Source organism: Polypterus senegalus, chromosome 11, assembly GCF_016835505.1.
Source record: "Polypterus senegalus isolate Bchr_013 chromosome 11, ASM1683550v1, whole genome shotgun sequence".
Classification (NCBI taxonomy): Eukaryota; Metazoa; Chordata; class Cladistia; order Polypteriformes; family Polypteridae; genus Polypterus; species Polypterus senegalus.
Window position 1 is genome coordinate 125620282 of NC_053164.1, and position 25926 is coordinate 125646207.

General features: G+C 38.7%; 1 protein-coding gene across 1 annotated transcript in view; it reads left to right on the forward strand.

Moving 5' to 3' along the window:
* Positions 1–25926, forward strand: part of LOC120539495 (phosphatidylethanolamine-binding protein 4) — a 620910-nt gene that overhangs the window by 12618 nt on the left and 582366 nt on the right. The window contains exon 3 of the mRNA XM_039769605.1: positions 25359–25491. Within this exon, the coding sequence (XP_039625539.1) occupies positions 25359–25491 (133 nt within the window). The remainder of the gene's footprint in view (positions 1–25358; positions 25492–25926) is intronic.

Here is a 25926-nt window from a genome sequence, read left to right on the forward strand (position 1 = left end):
TCTGCAAATTGTGTGTTTCTAGGTAAACATTGCTTAAGGTTTTGCCAAAAGAGTAATTGATTCAATAACTGAGTTCTGGCCTTTGACCATTTTGTTCTGAGAAATCGGTTTAATGTGTTAGCAATTCAGGAAAACTTATGAAAAATATTTTTAGTAACCTACTATGATAAAAGATGTCAGAGATTTCAGTATATCAGTCCTCTAAGGTATTAAAAATGCTTCAGGATTCCCACCTAATTTAGTGTAACCCCTTCTTGTGGTAAAGTGAGGTCCATGGCTGCTGGGCGTTTTAAATAAATAATTGCCAGTCTCCCATCTTCAGGTAGGTATGGTAGGTAGGTGTGGTAGCATGACAGGAGTAGTTCCCGTACGTAATGCGGGAAAGGACGGCTCTGCACTTAGTGCACAGGTGTGGGATCACCCACACCCCTAACTGATGCTGGGAGCTGTTGATTGCCGCAGCTATGCCACATCCCCGCATTTGAAAGGGAAACACGAGTGCAAAGAGGAGGAGAGGATAAAAAAAGAGAAAGCAGATGGATGGGTATAGAGATCGAGTAAGGAGTGTGTGTACCCAGCGCTCAGGAGGGGGCTGAACATTCGCTCTTGCTGAGCAACCAAGTAGCAGGAGTGACCATTGTGCTCAGGGATGTGCTCTTGCTGGGAAGAGCCTATGGACTGGCAGTGGTATGAGTGGAGCAGTGTCTGGGGGTTGCCTTCGGACGCAGGGGAAGTAGCAAGGAGGAATCAGTTTTAAAGGGGCACCAAGGCTAATGTTTTTGAAGTTAGTTTCCTGCCTGTGTTTCACTGTTTTTATGGATAATTTATTTATTTATTAACGGTTTGGAGCACTGCACTTTGGATACTATTTGGGATTTGTTTTTTTTAATATTAATAAAAGCACTTCAGTACTTTTCACAATCCTCTTGCTTCATTTGTGTTTTGTCCATGTCAGTGGGGGCGTGCTGTGAATGACCTCTTCTGAAATCGACCACAATCTCTTTGGTCTTACTCACATTCAGAAAGAGATCTTTACACCACTGGACCAATCAGATAACCTCGTAAATTATAATACCAGAATAATAAATTATAATCAATTTAATCTATACTAATAAAAGGCAAAGCCCTCACTGACTGACTGTCTCATCACTAATTCTCCAACTTCCCGTGTAGGTAGAAGGCTGAAATTTGGCAGGCTCATTCCTTACAACTTACTTACAAAAGTTAGGCAGGTTTCATTTTGAAATTCTATGCGTAACGGTCATAACTGGAACCTACTTACTTACTGTGATATTTGGCCGGCTTATCAACCCGGCCAATACCCCCAGGCCGCCAGATGGAGCCCTCCCTGCAGTATGGAGGTGCCCCGAAGACCAGCAGGGAATCATGGACGTTGTAGTTTTTATCCTCAGCCCTGCTGGATACCTCAGGGGCCGCAAGAGGGTGCTGCAGGGAGGACCGAAGACTCATTTGTGCCTTATGACCCGGACGTTTGTCATAGGAAGAGCGACGGGCTTCCGGGTTGAAGAAAAGAACTTGTACCTGACCCGGAAGTGATTGAGAATCACATGGACTGGGGATTAGGAACACTTCCGGGTCAGGAGATATAAAAGGACAGTGGGAGCTCCCAGATGGCGAGCTGAGCTGGGTGGAAGGGTGGCAACGCGTCTGGGAGCTGGAGGATTGTATTTGTGATTATTGTGATTAGTATGTATTGTGGAGGAGAGGGTGCTTGGTGCACTGTGGAGATTTAATAAAGTCAATATTTGGACTTTTACCTGGTGTCTGGAGTCATGGACAGGGTTTCAAGGGAGCGAGAGCGCCCCCTATCTACCACAGTACATATATACGGCCATAAACTGCAGCTTGTTCGCCGTGTGAGGAGGAGTTGCGTACCTCATTGTCACGCCTCCCACGTAATTGAGTGCCTGCCCATATAAGGCCGTCCGTTGGCAGCAATCCAATAGACACGCTGCTGCTAAATATTCGCGGGTGAATGACTGTGCTTATGCAAACGAAGATGAGATAGTCAGGGATAGACTAGTGTTAGGCACAACCTCAGCGAAAGTGTGAGAGAAACTTTTAAGTGCCGTGTCTTAGCTAACATTAAATAAAGCCATGGACATCGCAAGATTGCACGAGATAGCACAAGCACAGCTGAGAACCTTCGATGCATGTACTCCGAGCGGCTCACGTGAACTGACTGTGAACGCAGTACGCAGACAACAAGCAAGAGCTCCAAAGAGCACTGAACAAAAAAACGCATTACACAATTGAGAAGGCAGCAAAAGAATATGAAGTGAGTGACGCATACAAGCATATTCATAAGGGCAGCTACTGCGGAAACAAAGCATGGTGTAAACCTTAAGTTTAAATTAAGTTCATAGACAGGCTGCCGCTGGCGTTTATCATGCCTATGACGAATACAATATTCGCGAGATACAAGTTTAATGAGAAGACGCAGGGTATAAATGAGACTTTTGATCACTTTGTAACGAAGTTAAAATTGCTGTAACGGAATTAAGGACTGTGCTTATGCAAACGAATAGGAAAGCAAGGTGTAAAGTTTAACTTTAAATTAGGTTCATAGACACGCTGCTGCTGGCGTTTGTCATACCTAAGACGAATACGATATTCGCGAGATGCAAGTTTAATGAGAGGACGCAGGGTATAAACGAGACTTTTCATTTCTTTGTAACAGAGTTAAAATTGCTGTAACGGAGTTAAAATTGCTGGTGAAGGACTGTGGTTATGCAAACAAAGATGAGATGGTCAGGGATAGAATAGTGTTTGGCACAAACTCAGCAAAAGTGAAAGAGAAACTTTTAAGTGCGGGGTCTGAGCTAACATTAAATAAAGCCGTGGACATCGCAGACACCTGTTATCTTTGCAACGGTTGACAAACACGGAATATAACTTGAACACAACACATCCTCCAAATACAAACCTGATTGAAAGAAATAATGATAATCAAATCCTTGATGACAGCAACACTCATAACAGTCACAAAACAATTACATTGACAATCATGTTACGTTATTTTTAAAATGTTTCCTTTTTTTTTTCATAACTTCGTTAACACACTACTTCGCTGCGAAGCGCGGGTATTTTGCTAGTTGACTAATAATACTAAAAGATTCTTTAATATTTTAAATGTTGTGACAGAAAGGGGGGCGCTCTTACTCTCTTGAACCCCTGTCCACGACTCCAGACACCAGGTAAAAGTGCCAATAATGACTTTATTTAATTGCCACAGTGCACAGAGCACCCTCTCCTCCACTATACTCATAAATAAACACAATAATACAAATAAACAATCCTCCACTCCCAGACGCGTTGCCACCCTTCCACCCAGCTCAGCTCGCCGTCTGGGAGCTCCCTCAGTCCTTTTATATCTCCTGACCCGGAAGTGTTCCCAATCCCAGTCCATGTGACTCTTAATCACTTCCGGGTCAGGTACAAGTCCTTTCTTTTCACCCCGGAAGCTCGTCGCTCTTCCTCTGACTCACTTCCGGGTTATAGGGCACAAAGAGGTCTTCGGTCCTCCCTGCAGCTCCCTCTTGCGGCCCCTGTGGTATCCAGCAGGGTCTTGTATAAAAACTACATGTCCCATGACTCCCTGCTGGTCTTCGGGGCACCTCCATACTGCAGGGAGGACTCCATCTGGCGGCCTGGGGGTATTGGCCGGGATGACAAGCCGGCCACATCTCACACTGTTTAGAAACGCAAAAGAATAGCTTAGAACTTTTTTTTAAAGGTTTTGAAGAGGTTTTGTAGTAAAGATTATATTCACTTAGATCATACCTCTGAGTACTACTGTGGTCAAAATTGAACATCTTATTAAAGAATGAAACATCCTCTAACAGGACAATTCAGTAATCAGGCAGGAGAAAAACTATTCATTGTATCTTTAAATTACTCCTCAGCAAAATGCCTTGGAGGGAGCAGTCTGTTACAGCATGGTCAGAATGCTCAGAGAAACAAAGAATAGAGGTTAATTTTATAACCTACTGAATTTACATACAGTGTCAATTAATGAATACATTTTACTCTGGTGGTTTCATTGGTTTACACCCAAATGATTTATATATAATAAAAGTCTGTTATATTATATTCTGGTTCTTCTTATACTTTTGAGTTGTGCTACCACCCTTGAAATTTCTGTGCATATTGTCCATTCTCATTTATAGGACATCTGCTGATTTCTTAGTCATCGCTTAGACATCCTTCAGTACATTTTGTATATTACATCAACCTTTCTTCTGGTACATTCTTTATTTACTTGACCATCTCTGTATTTTTCCTAAACCAATTCTTGTATTTCAGTGTACATTTTGTTGTTCACTTGACCTTTATCTGGTTTCTGACATTTATTAACTGTTTATGCTATTTCTTAAAGATGAATGCTTTATTACCCTAAAATTTATTCTTCCACACCACCCACAAACCAATAGAATTAATAATCAAGACTTATAGAAATATTTATACTGCTTTATTGGTGATGGTCATGGTAATTGGAAGGGTGTAGCTTTCACAGGATTCTCTAGGGATGTGTTATTAACTTATTTAACTGGTTTCTCTGTCAAGAATTTTACTGTTAGGAGGAGAAAGATTCCTCCAGACTTTGGTGCGTGTTGCAAGGTGTGGCTTAACACAAGTCATTCACACCAGATTTCTGTTTCGGAAACTTGCTCAGAAATATATTGGTCCTTATGCTATCAAAGAAAGTAGGACTGGTTTTGTATGTGCTGTGTTTCTAAACTTAAATTATTCTACACATCTGTTTTATTTTGTCCTTCCTGACCCCCTTCTTTAGTAACAGCTGATGGCAATGAACAATGAGAAGTCCAAAAAATAATGGGTCTAGGTAGCATGGTGCAAGAATGTATTATTTGGTTCACTGAAAAGGGTACCATAAAATGCACACTGATGTTCATATACTTTGTCTCCTTCAAGAATTTATTAGGTACCATAGGAGGGGGGGCTCTGTAATGAATATGGGGTTTTGTTATCCCAATAATTTAACTTTTTTGGAATTATAATTATTTTTCAGGTGGTTTTAAATTTTTATCATTGTTCTGGTGATACTAATTTATATTTTTTGGCTTTGTTGTGGTATATACCATTTTGTGTCCGTTCTACATTTATATTGTATATTGTTGATAGGCTAGTTGGCAGTCATATAACTTTCTAGTTATTTTATCACAACCCTATTTAAGATGGCAGCACATCTTTGATTTTTGGTTATAGGTCACTTCTTTGTAGTTTAGTATTTCAGGAATTAGAATTTGGATAGTTTACCAAGCTGGTCAGATCTCACAGGCAATTTAGCACAAAACTCCCTGTTGATCCAAATGTGTAAAAATAAGTTTCTCAAAGCCATTTAAACCCTTGCAGTGCCAGCTAAACATTGTATCTTGTTGTTTAGTGTTCTGAACATTCTGAAGATTTTTTTATCTTTGTTTTCATAGAACTGTGTGAATAACACACTGGGTATACCAGTGAATAAATACCTGGGTTGCAATTAAGTAACTATCCAATTAACTGAGTGCAAAAAATAGCAAACTTTAGGGCTGTTGGGTAAACCACTTTTTAAAAGGTTGATGCAGTTGTTTCATTTTAAATCCCTTTTTATATACTAATTTGATCATACTGTACTTCAAAATGTCCGTGTGATGCTATATTATAAGCGAGTGTGGATATAAGCATGAATGTGCCCTGAGATGAATTGGAATCATGCTAAGGTTTGGTTCCTGATATGTGGAGTTGTCCCTTTTTTTTTTTTTGTTAATTGCTCTCAACACCTGTGCCTTTTCATTAAGTGTTCTAGACTCCTTTACTCTTTCATTGCCTCTGTCAGAATAAGGCAAAACTTGTTATGTACTCCTGATGTAATCAGGATATATTATCTTATGTGGAGTGAGAGGTGTGCAGCTTGTTGGCATCTAAAAAAATAACTGACATGCTTGTCCTGCGGAGTGGTGCAGGTGATCAGCAGAAAAGACAGCTTTTCTCCATCTTGGTGTGAAGCAGTCAGCTGACTGTGCATTGCCTTTTTGGTGTGTGTAGCTGGTTTGATTGTCTCGTTATCATCCTGAGGTGGCAATCAGGCAATCACACATTCAGCCTTCTCCAGTGTAAAAAAGGGGGAGCGGAGCAGGTTGAAGAAAAGAAGGAGAGAAAAAAGAATGAGAAAGAAAGCTGTGAGACCAGTATCGGGTGGAGTGGCAGAGCGAGCCAGTCAGCTAGTGTGTGAAGGCAGCACAGTCGTTAGTCCCGCATAGGAGGGAACGATCGGTGAGCACTGAATATTTGCAGAGGAGTGGGTGCAAATGTGGTGGAGTCCTCCCTAGGGATCTGAGGCATGCCAGGGGAGTGAGAAGGAAGAAGGGAGGACAACTGACCTTGTGTGGTCTGGCCAACCTTGCTCAAGGCAGCCAAGATAGGTTCTGGTTGTAGAAGACTGTGGCTGCTTGTATCTCCGCCAGCTGAGCAAGTAATGGGAGAGTTCAGCTGGACTTGACAGATGGAACAGAAGTACACTGATAGCTGTGGGGTTGCTTTTATTCTTATTTTATTATGGATTTTAACTTTGGATATTTTAAAAGATTATTTATTGATTTTTTTGCTGCACTGCATTTTTAGCTTTGCTTTTGACTGTTTTCAATAAAAGCACTTTACACTTTTATACCCCCAACCCTTGCTCTGTGTGAGTGTCCTCATTGTTGACTTGATGGCTCATCCCTCAGGTACTTTATCGATGTATCAGGTCTCCACTCTGATAGCCGCCTATTCATTTTGTCCCAAGGCTTTACTTTCATCTATTGCCTTTTTGTGGCCTTTGCGGTGCCCTTGTTCATTACTGTCTTGTATTTAATTGTGCCTATTTAATGTCTATTTTTTTTATCTTCATATACTTAAATTTTATTGCACATATTTTTTTATATTTTTGCATTATTGTAATTCCTTTTCTTGAAAATACAAATTTTGTAAAAAAGTTCCACATTTTTTTCCTTGCAATTTCTTTTTTTTTATTATCAATCGTACACTGAGTATCTAAAAGTATAACCTCTTGCTCTTTCTTTTATGAAAATTTCCTTGTGATTTTTTAATTACTGTATTTTGTTTTCACATTATTGTGTTTGATAAACTGTTACTTTTTTTTCTTTTACTCCCTTATTGTATACCATCCTTGGGATGGTGTCCCCCTTGTATAGTCTTACTACAAGTGATTCTGCTTACTTGTTGTCTTTTTTCTTTTTTGGTTAGTTCTGTTTGTAAGCAGTAAATGGTTTTATTTATTAATGGGTAAGATTTTGTTTTTAATAAACATGTTAGAGTGTGTGGTGTATTTTCATTAATACACATTAAACATAAGTAATAAAATGAAGGCTTTCTATAGAAAGAAAATAATGGTACTATTTATAATATTTATTAGCATCGGCTGCATAATTAAATACTGAAAGTTTGACATTAATTACTTTGTAATACCAAAAGGTAGATGCTTCTTTATATATGTGCTGCGGAGTATACTTCAGTTTTTGAACATGTGATGTCCGTACATTCAGTGATCAGACCCAAATTTAAACCCAGGATTCTTGATCTGGGAGACAGCAGCACTAAGCTTTGTATGCACATATTTTATGGGTCAATCGGCCAATAAATCTTTTTTTTTTTTTTGCAGTTGTTTAAAGACTGATAATGTAGTAAATGTTTATTTAGTATTTATGCAATAATGTGTTCTTATGCATACTGTCCAATTTAGTTATTTGTTATTACTTACCCTACCCTAACAATATATCCTCCATACTTGTAATTTTTTTTTTGTCATTACATTCTAAATCAAGTGTCGTATGTTAATTTTTATAAACAATTAGTTGACTCATTCACATGCACATTTTGTTTTTGTAAACATTTCTTAATTTTATAGTTATGATAGTGTAGTCCTGTTGCCATTTTCACATCAATTTTCAATGTAAGTGCCACCATTTCATGTTAACACATAATGGTTTAGGCCATGTTGTTTACAGTTGCTATGCTGTTTGCTACCACATGATCCCTGATGTTGCTGACCCTGATGTCAATGTATAGATAGTATTTAAGACTGAGGCATAGTATACATACCATCATTCAAAACCAATTATCGCTGCTTAAGCAATTGTTCCCAAAGCAATATTCTTCTGCTTAATTTTAGTTAACTCACTCGTTAAGATTCCAAACCCTTAATTGCTTCTTTTTTCTTAAACAGTTGCATTCACAGTTTTTAATTACTTCATGTTTTCTTAAACAACTCCCAATTAACAAAGAGATGCAAATGTATTGTTTTCCCTAGAATTTATTTTTAGTGGGTAACATTGGTTTCTGACAGAGGGGGTTGGGAATTTATCTTAGAGATGCTGAGCACCAGAATCATTTTAAAGAATGGAACCTCAGCATCTAAACTCTGAAGCCAGAAAGAGCCATACTTTTCCTTATGAAGTTGTAGAGGACACACATAACAGAGACTAACAGCTGAGAAAAACAGTACCACACCATGGAAAAAAGACCATCAGGCAAAGAAAATAGTGCACTCTAGTTCAAGCCAAGCTCACCACTCAAACCTGGAGCAATGACATGGAACACCACACAGAACTGGACATCATCCCAAGAGATGGCATCATAAAAAAGTTTAATAAAAATAATTCTTTACATTTATATATAGCTTTTCTCACTACTAAAAGTGCTCTCCATGCAGTGTGGACCCAGGAAGAAAACCCATAATCTCTCCTTACTGCAAAACAGCAGTGCTACTACTGCGCCACTTGCATAATGTAGAACTCCCAAGTTGCCTGTAAACAGCCAGCAAAACCCTCTTTTCTCTTGTTTGTTACTGTATAACAGTCGCATGATCATGATTGCAGCATAACAGTTTTGTTGTGCCTCACTCTAACCTGTGTATTAGAACAAAGATGAGCTGACTGTGATGTCACACTAAAATTCCAAAAGCGAAATGCTAAACTAAAAGCTTGTAAAACCAAGAATAATCTTCAAAACATACAAACAAAGAACAACCAATCAGTTCTGTGTTACATGTCAATTTGTCATGTACATCATCTTTTGTGTCTGTTGTGTATTTCTATAATCCTTGTGTTTATTAATAACTCATTTTAAGAAAAAAAAATAATTTTCCTTCAGTTACCTTTATATTAGTCTAATGCCTCATATCCCCACCTAACATAGAAAGGTAAGGAAAGTAAAATAGGAACCTAAAATTGTTAATTATTGGCAGTGTAAAATGCAAAAACAAAAATTAACAAATTGATTTATCAATTCTTCTCACCCGCACATTTCCCATATTACTGATAAATAATGGAATAACTGAAATTATATATAATTAAATAATGCAAAAAAGTCTTATTACAACAAAAACATAAAATGTTACATTTCATTAAAAAAGCATACCTATAAATGTGTTTCCCCTTCAAAAAGGGCAGACATAAAAATGTCAATTAAATTACACTCAAAAGGCATGCCCAAGAAAAATGCATACAATCTGTATTTGAACATTTTCACATTTTCTGACTTGTTATAATAATGTTATAATAAGGAGGTCACAACACTGTTGTTTGCCTTGAATTGTAAGTTAAATTATTGAGGGAGGGTGAGAGAGGAATGACTTGGTGGATGATTTAGATTACTGGATGACCCACCCACTAATTTTTATGGGAGGGAAATTAATTAAGCTTTTGAGTTGTAAGAATAACCTAAGGACATTGTATCATTCTAGGACCAAACTTGAACTATAATAACCATTTTTATTTTATTGCTGTCCTACCCTGCTCTACTCTTGTATGCTCATTGGACTATAAAATTTAAATAGATAGGTTTTTTTGAGTGAACCATCAATTTTCATTGAAAGAGCCATGTTATCTCTTAATTTGGCATAAACTTTAAATGATAATACATTTACAACGCAATTGAAAATGCTTTACCAAAAATGTAAATACCAGTTTCCATGTACAGTATATGTACAGTACATATGGTCTTGCTTGTGAGTAAAAGTCTCCCTTGTATAAATGAGGAATGGGGTAAGAAAATGGGAGTTGCATAGCAATTGGGAAGACTTTGAGTAAATGGATGATGCCTATTTCATTAAAAGTTTTCAAGTAATCTGCGGTAAAGGGGTGGGTCCTCTTATTGTTGTCTGAAAACTGAAAGCTTACTCTTACACTGTTAAATATACAATTAGTTATGTGGAATCAAGGACTGTATTTTAGTGCCCGTTTAATCAGAAAGTGTCTTAAGACACCTTACATCATAAACAAAGACATTAAATACAAAATATAATAAAAGGCAAAGTCAACATTAAGTAAAATTACTTAACACACAGAACATGAAATTAAAATACCTAAGTAGAATTAAAAACTTGCTCAAGCAAAAATATTGTAAGTCTTGATTTGAACATGTCAGCTACTTCAGCTACCTAATACTGATCAAAGTTTAGGGAGTTTTTAACTCATTTACATCCACATATAAATTGAGTATTTTTTTTTTCCTTGGTTATATTCTTGAATAAAAGCGCACATGTTTATTTGATATTTGGACTAAAGTTTCTGCTTTAGGTATGTATTCAGCATTTCTTGCATTTCTGGCATTTCCTTTCATCCTACACTTATCCGTAGACACGGAACACACATGAAATTCATGTATTCCAAATAATGATATACTGTATTATTTGCCCTATACAACTCCAGATCTCACACACCGATAAGGAGCCTTGGCTTGAGCTGGGAGAACTTGTTGCCCGAGCTCAGCTCCATCAAGGTGGAGAATGGAACAGCAGGCTGCTTGCTGCTTGTGCTGATCAATGCATTTACAACAACAACAACAACATTTATTTATATAGCACATTTTCATTAAAAAAATGTAGCTCAAAGTGCTTTACATAATGAAGAATAGAAAAATAAAAGACACATAGAATTAATTAACATAGAATAAGAATAAGGTCCGATGGCCAGGGAAGACAGAAAAAAAACAAAAAACAACAACAACTCCAGACGGCTGGAGAAAAAAATAACATCTGCAGGGATTCCAGACCATGAGACCGCCCAGTCCCCTCTGGGCATTCTACCTCACATAAATGAAACAGCTCTCTTTGTATTTTGGGTTCTCACGGAAGGACTTGACGATGATGGTCATGTAGACTTCTGGCTTTTAGTTCATCAATGTTGGAGCATCATGATGCTTTGAGTGGGTGGTGGTGGCGCAGGCCGCCACCACAAAGAAAACGGAAAAAGAAACAGAAGAGAGAGCAGGGGTCAGTATGGATTTTAGAGCCACCATGAACACTTATTGTAATGAATTGAATACACAGAGTTTCAGGATTAAATTAAAGTGAAGTTATGAGAAGGCCATGTTAAAGCAATGTGTTTTCAGCAGTTTTTTAAAACTGCTCCACTGTATTAGCCTGGCGAATTCCTATTGGCAGGCTATTCCAGATTTTAGGTGCATAGCAGCAGATGGTCGCCTCACCACTTCTTTTAAGTTTTGCTTTTGGAATTCTAAGGAGACACTCATTTGAGGATCTAAGGTTACGATTTGGAATATAGGGTGCCAGACATTCCGATATATAAGATGGAGCGAGATTATTTCAGGCTTTATAAACCATAAGCAGAATTATAAAGTCAATTCTGAAAGACACAGGTAACCAGTGTAGTGACATCAAAACTGGAGAAATGTGTTTGGATTTTCTTTTCCTAGTTAGGATTCTAGCAGCTGCATTCTGCACTTGTTGCAAACGATTTATGTCTTTTTTGGGTAGTCCTGAGAGGAGTGCGTTACAGTAATCTAATCAACTGAAAACAAAAACATGAATTAATTTCTCAGCATCTTTCAATAATATAAGAGGTCTAACTTTTGCTATGTTTCTTAAGTGAAAAAATGCTGTCCTAGTGGTCTGATGAATATGCAATTTAAAATTCAGGTTACAGTCAACAGTTACCCCTAAGTTTTTTACTTGCGTCTTGACTTTTAATCCTAATGCATCAAGTTTATTTCTGATAACCTCATTGAATCCATTATTGCCGATCACTAAAATTTCAGTTTTCTCTTTATTTAGTTTGAGAAAATTACTATTCATCCATTCAGAAATACCAGTAAGACATTGTGTTAGTGAATCTAGAGAGTCAGTGTCATCAGGTGCCATTGATAAGTACAGCTGCGTGTCATTAGCATAGCTGTGGTAACTCACGTTGTGCCCTGAGATAATCTGACCTAATGGAAGCATATAGATTGAGAAGAGCAGCGGACCCAGGATAGAGCCTTGTGGAACACCATATAGAATATCATGTGTCTCTGAGTTGTGATTAACACAACTAACAAAGAATTTTCTCCCTGCAAGGTAGGATTCAAACCAATTTAAGACACTGCCAGAGAGGCCCACCTATTGACTAAGGCGATTTCTAAGAATAATATGATCAATGGTGTGAAATGCGGCACTCAGCTCGAGGAGGGTGAGAACTGATAAATGGCCTCTGTCTGCATTTACCCGCAAGTCATTTACTACTTTAATGTGTGCAGTTTCTGTGCTGTGATTTATTCTAAATCCTGACTGAAATTTTTCAAGAATAGCATGGTTTTTGAGGTGGTCAATTAACACTAGAATTACCAGAGCCTACGAAAAAACTCGTAATTCCGTCCCACCTTAAACTGCTTCTTAAATCCCTTCACACCTCTCCGCCAGCCCCTTTGTCTTCTAAATGTGCTGATAAAGAGAAGCTTGGAGCAGCCGGCTATTCCATCCCCCCACCAATTTAGAACGTGCATGAACTTCTCTCAGCTCATGCCTTGATTGAGTATCTGGGAGTGAAGTGGAGTTTTAGAGTGGAAATAATAGATCGTTGTTTGGAACACACGCATTTCATGTCTGTTCCGTTTCTACAGTAATCTGTGTCAACACATTGTTAAAACAGAAACGTTTTTTTATATTCTAGTAGTAGATGACAAAATGTAGGCATAAACTGTATAAAGTATGAAGCCTGAAGTCCAAATAGCAAAGAAACATTTTCACAAGAATAACACAATTGCGCTTTTATTCAAAAATATAACTGCAGAAACAAAAAGCCGCCTAAACATGCGACATTGACACCACTTTATTGTAACTGCCTCCATGGTTCAATAGACTCAGCCCCCGCTTGGGAATCAAAAGGTCACGAGTTCGATCCTGCGCCCCTCCGTTTTGAGAAGTAAACTGCTCTTAGTCTTACTGTTTTAAAATAAAAGCATACATTTGATTTCAGTCTGTAACAGCCGGTGCAATTTATGATCCTTGTAAAGGTTAGCTTTTTTTTAATTCACTTTTCATTCTCTCAGTCGCGTTCAGAATCAATCCATACAACCCCATCTGACACGGCTGTTTTCACTAAAGACGCTCTATAGCTCTGCAGTGTACCACGATGCATACTAACGCCAAACACCATCCCCAACCCCGGTTCTGACACACAAACGCTGGCGAAGCTGCTTCTTAGATCTCACCGTCACTTGCTTTTCTTTTTATTCAGTTTTATTGAGTGTTCCTGCCAGTCCCCGCATGTTGCTGTATGCTGTTTCTTTTGTACTCCAGGACATGCAGAGGAAAGAATGGTAAAGACCAGTAACTTCGGCGCTATATGCAATCATCAGACACTCCCCATCTGCCCGTGTCGCTCAAACACAGGAACATATATTGGTGTAAAAGTATAACAAAAGTGCACTTTTTCCATCGCCTTTTCCTGTAAGAAGCAATGTCTCTCTATGCTGTGGTTTCTATTACACACCTGAAAGAAAGAGACAATACATGTGAAAATATCCAGCATACAGCAACATGCGGGACTGGCAGGAACACTCAATAAAACTGAATAAAAAGAAAATCAAGTGACGGTGAGATAAGAAGAAGAAGGCAGCTTCGCCAGCGCCTGTGTGTCAGAACCGGTGGGGCGTTAGTATGCATCGTGGTACAACGCAGAGCTATAGCGTCTGTATTCTGTTTCTTTTGTACCCAGGGCACGCAGAGGAGAGAATAGTAAAGAGCAGTAAGTTCGGCGCTATATGCAATCATCAGACACTCCCCATCTGCCCGTTGTTTTGTTATACTTTTCAATACTTTTATACTGCTCAAACGGGCATGCTCAAAAATACACGTAATGCCACGAAAAGTGCACGCAGACACTTCATTTCACAAACAAAACAAGTGCACTTTTATTCAAAACTACCTGTATAACCAAGAAAAAGAAAGCAAGTTACAGTAGGCGATTGATACGACAGCTTGCATGGTGCAATGCTAAGAAGTGCAGATTTTCATTCCGTGCTATATAAAATCATCACATTCAAATATTAACAGTTCCCACACACCCAAGGACCGTCCTTCCTACATTTACGACACGTGTACTTGTTGCCGTGTACACACCTCTCTGTGCTATGGTTTCTATTACACTGAATGAGCACCTGACACTGTACTTTCTTCCCTGGGGAAGGTCCCGATCAGAGAATTTCCAGTTCCTGCATAAATTCACACCGATCTGACGCTGTTCGCTTTCAAATAATATTGCATTAGTGCGATTATATTTTCACATATATTGTCTCTTTCTTTCAGGTGTGTAATAGAAACCACAGCATAGAGAGAAGTGTGTACATTGCTTCTTACAGGAAAAGGCGATGGAAAAAGTGCACTTGAATAAAAGTGCACTTTTGTTATACTTTTACACCAATATATGTTCCTGTGTTTGAACGACACGGGCAGATGGGGAGTGTCTGATGATTGCATATAGCCGGTTACTGGTCTTTACCATTCTTTCCTCTGCATGTCCTGGAGTACAAAAGAAACAGCATACAGCAACATGCGCGGACTGGCAGGAACACTCAATAAAACTGAATAAAAAGAAAAGCAAGTGACGGTGAGATACGAAGAAGGCAGCTTCGCCAGCGTTTGTGTGTCAGAACCCGGGGTGTTGGCGTTAGTATGCATCGTGGTACACTGCAGAGCTATAGCGTCTTTAGTGAAAACAGCCGTGTCAGATGGGGTTGTATGGATTGATTCTGAACGCGACTGAGAGAATGAAAAGTGAATAAAAAAAAAAAGCTAACCTTTACAAGGATCATAAATTGCACCGGCTGTTACAGACTGAAATCAAATGTATGCTTTTATTCTAAAACAGTAAGACTAAGAGCAGTTTACTTCTCAAAACGGAGGGGGCAGGATCGAACTCGTGACCTTTTGATTCCCAAGAGGGGCTGAGTCTATTGAATCACGGCAGCAGTTACAATAAAGTGGTGTCAATGTCGCATGTTAAGGCGGCTTTTTGTTTCTGCAGTTATATTTTGAATAAAAGCGCAATTGTGTTATTCTTGTGAAAATGTTTCTTTGCTATTTGGACTTCAGGCTTCATACATTATACAGTTTATGCCTACATTTTGTCATCTACTACTAGAATATAAAAAAACGTTTCTGTTTTAACAATGTGTTGACACAGATTACTGTAGAAACGGAACAGACATGAAATGCGTGTGTTCCAAACAACGATCTATTATTTCCACTCTAAAACTCCACTTCACTCCCAGATACTCAATCAAGGCATGAGCTGAGAGAAGTTCGTGCACGTTCTAAATTGGTGGGGGGATGGAATAGCCGGCTGCTCCGAGCTTCTCTTTATCAGCACATTTAGAAGACAAAGGGCGCTGGCGGAGAGGTGTGAAGGGATTTAAGGAGCAGTTTAAGGTGGGACGGAATTACGAGTTTTTTCGTAGGCTCTGGTAATTCTAGTGTTAACTGCATAATCACTGCCTTCTCTAGAATTTTACTTAAGAAAGGCAGGTTACAGATGGGTCTAAAATTTTCAAAAGCAGAGGGGTCAAGATTATTTTTCATGATTAGGGGTTTAACTACAGCAGTCTTAAAACAGTCTGTGAAGATCCCCATATTTAATGACAAATTTACTATGTCAAGAATACTATCAATTAGCATGCCTGATACTACTTTGAAAAAACTTGTTGGTATTGGGTCAAGGACGCAGGTGAAGGGTCTCAGTTGAGAGATTATTCTATGTAAATCAGGTAAATCTATCCTGGTGAAAGAATTTAATTTGTTTATAATGGAGTACTGGGGCTTAGGAGGATACGCAGTATTGGGGTGATTACTATGTTATTTTTAATATCATTAATTTTTTGATTGAAAAATACAGCAATAGCCTCACAGGTTTCACTGGAAGTATTTTAGAGGCATTCCTTTTTGTTACCTGGGTTTAGCAGATGGTCAATCATCGAAAATAAGACTCTGGGATTACTAGCATTGTTATTTATAATCTTAGAGAAATAGCAGCACCTCTCAAGACGGACTGTGTTACTGTATTCTGTTATTTTAACCTTCAATATCTCATAGTGGATAGTTAGTTTAATTTTCCTCCATTTACGCTCAGCTCTACGACATGTTCTTTTTAAATCAGACACTCTTTGGGTCTTCCATGGAATAACAATACTAAACAAAAGACACTGATGGAGAGGTGTGAAGGGATTTAAGGTGTGCCAGGATTACGTGTTTTTTCATAGGCTTCAGGAATTCTAGTGTTAAGAAGAGGTGAAGCGGTGTTAGGCAGGACAACCAGAAGGGGCCAGCCTGGGGGCAAAGAGACATGGTGATGGAAAAAGAGGTACCGGATATGATAAAGGCTAAGAAGGAGGCAAAGAAGAAATTATCCCAATTAGTGAAGAAGGAACAAATGTATTGACAGACAAACAAGGAGGCAAAGAGCCAATGCACAAGCTTTAGAGGAGGTGTATGAGAAATTGGAGGCAATAAAGGGAGAGGCTAGGAGCAAGGCTGGGGAGGATTTTAGTCTTTAGACCAAGGCTAGGTCTTAAGTTAACATGATAGGATCAAGAATAGATGGACAAGATACTTTGAAAAGCTGTTGAATGAAGAAAATCCAAGTTGCTGAAAAGAATGAGAAATGGAAAGGCTGCAGGACAAGATGAAATACCAGCAGAACTGTGGAAGAGTTTATGAGAAGACAGAGTAGATGTATTGTTGGATCTAATGCAGAAGATCTTTGAAAAGGAGAGAATACCAGAGGATTGGAGGAACAGTGTGATTCTACCCATTTAAAAGGAGAAGGGCGATATTCAGAATAGTGAAAACTATTGAGGGATAAAGCTGACAACACACACAATGAAATTTTAGGAAAGGGTTATAAAGAGAAGGCTTAGGGAAAAGACCACCATGGTGGAGGAATATTTTGGTTTTATTCCAGGGAGACGAACAACTGGTGCAGTCTTTGCATTGAGACAACTGATAGAGAGCATCAAGAAAAACAAATGATTTCATATGGTGTTTTCTGATTTAGAGGTGGCTTATGATAGACTGCCACACTAAGAGGTCTGGAGGTGAATGAGGGATAAAGGAGTACCAGAGAAGTATGTGAGAATTGTCCAGGACATGTATGAGAGAGCAAGGAAACTGGTTTAAAGAAATGGGGTAACAGACAAGATCCCAGTTAGAATAGGTGTGCACCTGCGATCTTCATTAAACAGGCAAGATTCAAGTTAGAATAGGTCTGCACCTGGGATCTTCATTAAGTCTGTACCTTTTTGATCTGTTTATGGATGTGTTAAGTCATGGGATAAAAGACCAATCCCCTTGGTGCATGCTTTTTGCTGTGTTTTGTAACACTGGAAAATAGAAGTATATACTGTAGGAAGTTGAAAGAATGAGGAAAGGCTTTGGAAAACAGATGGCTGAAGATAAATAGGACGAAGACATACTTTATATGATGTTTAATGATGATCAGGATTCAGACATTAGCCTGCAGTGATAGCTATTAAAACTAGATAGATGTAAATATCTGTGATCAGTGGTAACAAAAGATGGAAAACTAGATGCAGAGATAACCCATAGAATGCAGTGTGGGTGGAACAATTGGAATAATGTATCAGGAATATTGTGTGACTGAAGAATTAAGGCAAAGGTTAAAGGTAAGATTTTTAAGACAGTCATAAGACCAGCAATAATATATGGAGCTGAGACATGGGCAGTAAAGGGAGTGCAGGAAGAGAAGTTAGATATGGCAGAAATAATAATGTTGAGATGGATGTGTGGAGTTACAAAAAAGGACAGAATAAGAAATGAAACAATCAGAGGTACAACAAAAGTGGGAGAGATATCTAAGAGAGTATAGGAAAGCAGGCTGAAGTGATATAGACATGTGATGAGGAGAGACAATGAATATGTGATCCGCTCCATAGCTGAACAGGGACTGATTTTAGCATCACCCTGCCTGAGTGGCTGACTTGATCGACACAAAATGAAGGTGAAGGCATGCCTACAGTGAAAATGCTCTTGTTCTCTGAAGCAGAAGCAGCTTCATGAAGTACTGGGAAATGCTGACCTCCTCTTGTCAAACAGGGTTTTTTGAATGTATAGCTGTCCCATTTGTCACATTGAACACACCTCCCAACACTGATTTTGCTCTTTAATCCATCCCTTCTTGTCTGTGTGGCTTAGTTTGCTGAATGATACACAGGCATTCAGGTAGTGCTCATACCTGGTTTAATATAGGCACACATGGATATCTGCATGGCTTAAGCTTTCTAGTCAACCCATTCTGACAGATCCGGTAGTGGGTAAGTTCTGATATTGCCACACATGATAATGAGCATAGGGAGCCAGTGTTTTTATAAATGCCTCTATAGTTAACAGGCAGTTTAGCCAGCAGTTTATCTACATGAGACCCACACAGTACTTCAGATTTAAAGGATCCATCCCTAGTGTTAAGCATGCCTTCCAAAGATTTGACAGCAGTGACAAAGTCCTCAAATTCTTGCACATCAGTTGGCTATAGGGCTGGAGTATTCAGGATTGACTTAAATTCATGTTACACTAGCAGCATTGTTTGACCTTACCTTTGTTCCAAAGCCTGCATAGCACTGCTGTATGAGAATGGACTATTGGCATACCATTTAGCTCCCAGATAAGCAGCTGCTAGCTCCATATAATCCCGCAGCACCTGATATGTATCAAGAGAGGTTGGGAGCATGCACGGATTGCTGTACTCACCACACAGCATGCACCTGGATAAAGATCCAAGTGCAGCCGAGCAACGGATGACACCTCAGCACCACACTGAACAGTGTGAGCTTTTTTTTACAGTGGCTGGAGTGCCAATCCTGCTACCAGCTCCTGGGTTTTTCCTGCAAGTTCGAAGACCTGCTTGCAGGGCTGGATGCAGATTAATGTCATACCCAGGATGGAGCAATTACAGGTTAAGTGCCTTGCTCAGTGGCCCAACAGAGAAGTTCTCAGTTAAATGATGGCGAAGGCCTAGAACACTGTGCAAACCTTTTTATTATGCATGCTCTCTTTGCCTAAAGAAAAGACAACTAGTTTTGGTTTTGGTAATGCCATATGATGATACAATGGCTATTTCCATCAATCCAAGCACACTAAAATTGGTGGGGTTATATGTCTGGAGGGATCTGACTCTGGTAATGATGATGTGGAATTCTAGGCAGTGAAGACTGTGGTGGTGGCATAAAGAGTGGCTGTAAGTATAGTTGCTCTGCCTTTACACAGACTACTCTTTAGGTGGCACAGGAGCTGGGTGTAGCTGGTTCTGCAATGGAGATAGCACAGAATTTATAAAAAGCTTACTGGAATTGTAGCTGCACAAGAAGTGGTATAAGCTCCACAGGACGTAGCTGTAGCTGTGGCTTTACTGGAGGTTGTGCAGGAGACACAGAAGCAGGCTGGAACAGTCGCTGCACATGAAGTGGCACAGGCTGCAGTGGGGATGATGTGGCTGGCACAGGAGCTGGATGGGGCCAAGGATTTCCTGGTTTGTAGGGCTGGTAGAGAAATTGCCTCTGTCCTGTGTATTTGGTACTGATGCACAGGGGGCATGGAAACAAGTAAATTCTCAAATTCCTTTGTGACACTGTCCATAACAATCTGAGGCTCCCACATCTCGTTACTCAGTTCTCCAATGTGCCACTAAGAAATGTATTTTCTCTCTCTCAACATTGGGAACTTACGTGAAATAGCTCCCATTTTACAAAAAGAGAACTTTGGTTTCTTCTTTTTGGAATGGAGTTAGGCTAAACTACTCTGTCATGGGCAAGCATCACAGCTCTATAGGGTGGTCCAGATCTAAATATGCAATTTTCATTACGCTATAACTTGTTAAGTTTATTACATAGAAAATCGCCCGAAAAATCCCGGACCATCGAAAAGTGTGCAACTGATGACATGAAGAATCGTCTTTGCGCCGAACTAGAATCGTCTCCACATAAATCAAAGTCATCCAGATGATTTGGATCTGCATAATTAGATCTGGACCACGCTGTAGTTAGTTAGTGTGGGTAGCAGAAACCTATCACATAAGCAGTGAAACAGACTAAAATAAAAAGGAAACCCATAACAGACATTTGTCTGAATTTGTATTTTGAGCATGTTTTCTAGTATGACCTGAGTGATTTCTAAAGCCATTGAATGTCTAATAAAACTTAGTTTCAGGGACTCAACACACACTTTTGATTTTGGTGCTTTCAGGGAGTGTTTAGGGTTAATTAGGGGTTTCTTGATTCCCCCAGGAAATTGCTCAAGCCAGCCTGCCTCCACTTCCGGTTCTGCCTCTCCAGGAAGAGGTCATCATTAGTGACTAGCTGAGGCACTAGTTACAACAGTGTCTGTAATTCCTGTGTTTCTATTTCACTATAAAAACAAACAACCAAAGTTTCATTAAACTGGGTACACTGTGGCACACAAACTCTTATTAAAACTTGTTTGAATATACAGTAATCCCTCCTCGATCGCGGGGGGTTCTGGATAGGTGAAAATCCGCGAAGTAGAAACCATATGTTTGTATGGTTATTTTTATATATTTTAAGCCCTTAGAAACTCTCCCACACTGTTTATAAATATTATCCACACAGTTATACAGTAAACGCTCGTTTATTGCGGTTAATCCACTCCAGACAGATAAATGAATTTCCACGAAGTAGGATTCTTTATTTATAAATCTAATTTTTTCACAGTTAGAGAATAGAAAACCTAGACCTTCTAAAACCTTTTTAACATTATTAGAGCCCTCTAGACATGAAATAACACCCTTTAGTCAAAAGTTTAAACTGTGCTCCATGACAAGACAGAGATGACAGTTGATTCTCACAATTAAAAGAATTCAAACATATCTTCCTCTTCAAAGGAGTGCCAGCGTCAGAGCAGAGAATGTAAGAGAGAGAGAGAGAGAAATGTAAACAATCAAAAATCAATAGGGCTGTTGGGCTTTTAAGTATGGGAAGCACCACGATAAATTGGCGCAATGAAGGGATCAATGTGAAGGTAGTCTTTCAGCATTTTTACAGGAGCGTCCGTATCTTCTAAGCAAACAGCCTCTGTGCAAACAGCCCTCTGCTCACACACCCCTTCCGTCAGAAGCAGAGAATGTATGAGAGAGACAGAGAAAAGCAAACAATCAAAAATCAATACGGGCTGTTAGAGCTTTAAAGTGTGTGAAGCACCGGGGAGCATATCTTATATCATTGAGGAGTTTTATTTAAACGTGCTCTGATTGGGTAACTTCTCAGCCATCTGTCAATAGTGTCCCTTGTATGAAATCAACTGGGCAAACAAACTGAGGAAGCATGTACCATAAATTAAAGAGCCATTTTGAAACCAGCGAAATATCTGTGATATATATTTAGATATGCTTACATTTAAAATCCACGATGGAGTGAACTGAAAGTCCATGCCGATATAACGAAAGAGCACTGTATACAGATATGGACAAATTAGTTGATAATCTTAAACCTCATTGAAAAAGTGCCTCCTGAAAAGTAATTAAATGAAAAGCAGTTGTCCCCTGTATACCTCCATGCCTCTGATATTTCGTTGAGTAAAGTAAAGCAAAGCAAGTTTGAAAAAAAAATAAAATATTGCTTATTCTACAAAAATATTCTAAAATGTCCTTTACACATTTGTTGGTACCCCTAGAAAATATCATAAATAATTGGATTAGAGTGATTTTTCAAACTAGATGTTTTCTTTAATTAGTACCACATATGTCTCAAACAGTGCAATCAGTCATTCAGTCTATTTAAACTGAGAAAAATAGGCACTCTGCTCTCTGGTATCATCATGTGTTCCACACTGAACATGGACCAGAAAAAGCAAAGGGGAGAGTTGTTTGAGTAGATCAGAAAGAAAATTATAAACAAGCATGTTAAAGGCAAAGGCTATAGACCATTTCCAAGCAACTTGGTGTTCCTTTGACAGCAACTGTAAAAATATTTAAGATGTTTAAGGTCCATGGAACTGTAGCAAAAGGAATATCAACCCCAGAATGGCCAAAAGGATAGTGAGAATAGTAGGCAAAAAGCCAATGACAACATCCAAAGGGATACAAACTGAATTCCAAGGTCAAGGTTCATCAGTGTCTGATTGCACCATCTGTTGCTTTTTGAGTGACAGTGGACTCAGTTGAAGAAGACCCAGGAGGACTCCACTGTTGAAAAAAAATATAAAAAGGCCAGAATAGAATTTGCTAAAATGCATATTGCTAAGCCACAATGCGTCTGGGAGAATGCCCTTTAGGATAGATTAAGTAAAGATGGAGTTTTTGGGCAAGTCACATAAGTCCATTGATGGAAAAAAAAAAAGCTTTCAAAGAAAATAACACCATACCTACTGTGAAACATGGAGGAGGCGTGGTTATGTTTTAAGGCTACTTTGCTGCATCTGGTATGGCATGCATTGCGTGTGTTATCCTCCAACAGGATAACGACCCAAAACACAGAGCTAAAGCACCCAAGAAGAACTAAGAACAAAAAATTGGATTATTCTGAAGTGACCTTCTATGAGCCCCGATTTGAATCCTCTCGAACATCCATCTGTGGAAAAAACTGAAACATGAAGCCTGGAGATGGCACCTTTCAAACCTGACACAGCTGGAGCAGTTTGCTCGGGAAGAGTGGGCTAAATTACCTGTTGACAGGTGCAGAATTATCATTGGGAACTATAGGAATTGCTTGTTTGCAGTGATTGCCTCCAAAGATTGTGCAACAAAACATTAGGTTAAGGGTTCCATCATTTTTGGCCATGATATTTTCATTTGTGTTATTATTTGAAGTATTCTGTTTAATCAAAACTCTAGAGCACAGTCTGATTTTTGTTAAATATGGAATAAACAATGATGAGAGCCAATTAATCTGTCAGTTTCAATTTATTTCAGAAACAATTGTATGTGGTTCTTTTTGGTCGTGGAGGGGTATCAACAATTTTGTATAGGTCTTTACACATATAAGGACAAAACAGATGCCATTAAGATGTGCTACTGAAATAATAATAATAATAATAATAAATATGATTTTTATTATTATTAAGATGTGCTGCTGAAATAATAATAGTAATAATAATTATTATTACTAGAAGAAAAACATTAAAATAAGAAAATAAATAAAGTAAATCAAGTAATTTAGAAGTTAATAATTACATTGCCTATTTATCCTGCAAAAAATTCTGAGATAGAATTACAGGTAAAATTCCGTTACAACGAACTGCCAGGGACCTAAAAAATATTTCGTTGTAATGAAAATTTCATAGTAATGACATTCTGTATTTGTCACCATAGTGCTTTCTTTAACTTGCGAGCAGTCATTTGCAATCATTTCAATAGCTTCTTTTGCGTTAATTTTAATCTCCTCTTGTCTACAAGTTATGCAGATGAGAATTTTTACTCAGCATTTCCTTGTGATAATACACTTTCAGGGTGTGAATGATGCCCAAATCCAATGGCTGAAGCAGTGCTGTGCAATTGGGTGGGAGGAATTCAACACAAACATTATCTAAATGTGTAGGCATGTTGTGGGCAGCACAGTTATCAATCAGAAGCCGAATCATCCTTTTCTTGTTTTTCATATTGTGAGGTTTCTGAGCTCTTTTGGGATCCCCCCACCCCCCACCCAATGGGACAACATGCCAAACTGCGTCCCGAAACGTGATTGCCAGGTCTGTGGAAGATTGTTTTTCTGTTGCTGGGGCAGGGCAACAGCAGGCTCACAGCGCTGCACAAAAGCATATCCTAAAAGATTGTGGTTGCGCTATAAGTCCCTGTGTTGCTCCCCAAAACACGTGGCTGAATCTCAGTACTTTAGCAAAACCAGCTTTATTCAGCTTGAAACAGGAACAGCACGGTTATTTATTGTAGCGTGATCTGCCACTCTGCTATACACAGATACAGCAGTCAGGCAGGGTTGTGGCCAAGTAATACTGTTCCCTGCATTTACAATGTACCTTGCATCACTCATTGAGATCTTTTCTGTTTCCTTCGATGACGAGCTGCAGCAGAACTGTGAGCCTACTGTTGTCCCAGCAATGGATAAAAAGTCTTCCACAGATGCGGTGATCGCACTTTGGGATGCTTTTCGGCGTGTTGTCTAGTTGGGGGAGGTCCCAAGAGAGTTTAGAAACCTCACATTTTCTTGATTGAGTGGCACATTAATAGGAATATTTCTTGAATGAGCTTCACTGAACCACATTAAAACTGCTTTTTCAACGTCTTCAAATGCAGCAGTTTGCAATGAGTTAAATTCCAATGGATTTTTTCAAATGTTGACAAGCAATAAGCAAAAGGTATCACTGAAAACCACCGAAAACAAAAACAGCAAAAAAACAATATGAGGAAAGTTCGAAGAAAGAAAAAAACATTTACAATGTTTCTGTTTGGGAAACGTTGTGCACAACTGAGCTGCGACCACAGAACTAACTGCCCTGTGAAAGATTCATTCAGGCATTTCAAGGTCTTTTGGGCACTTCGTTGTAATGACAGTATCTGTTGAATGTATTTCGTAGTAACACGATTTCTATAGACTCGTGTCATATGGGGAAACTGTCGGAAGCATAAAAATACTTCGTTGTAATGAAAATTTCGCTGTAAAGATATTCATTGTAACAAAATTTTACCTGTATTAGTTCATCATTTTTAAGTAGCTTTCACCAGAAATGCAAATGAGGGGAAAAACAGAATCCAAGAAGTAAATCTTGAAGAAAATAAACCTCTGGGTGTCTGCAATTTTTATTTACTTATTTATTTTTTAATTTTGTTGGCGTAGATCTGGCCACGCAGCTCCACCTGCCCATTCTACATTTAGATTATCCAAGTCACTATGTGTCATAAGGTAATGGAGATCTGATGATATCTTTAATTTTTTTCTTGTGATTCTATCCATGGTCATATTATATGGGTGCTCATCCTGGCTCTGTATTGAAAAGGTTGTCAGAAAAACTCCGTATCAAAAGTTTTTTTTTCCTTTGATTTGTGTTGTTAAATTAACTTTTGTGTTTCATTTTGTTTTTACAGTGGAGGCTTAAAAGTGATATTTCCTGAACTTGGAGATGTTGCTTGCAGCATTATACCTTTTTGCCACCAGTACAGAGAGAGAATTAGTCACCATTTAGGAAAACCAAAGGTCCAGCTACCTCAGGCAAATAAGGTAAGACTGTGCAGTGATTTTCTGGTGTCTGGTATTGTTATTGGTTTAGTTCTCAGTGGATAATTACACACCAATTGTATTTTTGCACTATAGCATGTGTGAGCTTCTTTTGTAAAAGTTTTGTCACATATACATTGTGTGGAAGGATGTACAAACTGAAATTCTAGGGTAATATTTTGTTTGCTTTAATTTTAATTGTAATCTTTTCTCAATCTGGAGTTGCTTTGGCTTAGAACTGTACTATCTTGGAATGGTGCTATGTTGGCAGAGAAATGAGTAAACAACTGCAATTCGTGTTGATTTTGAGATCTGTCCTGTAAATGGGATATATGTTTATGGGCAGCAAAATATTTATAAGTGTTTGGGACTAACTGTATGTAATTTGTTCTTACCATTCTTGGTGATTTTATTAAGTTTATTTTTTTCCTGCTTCTT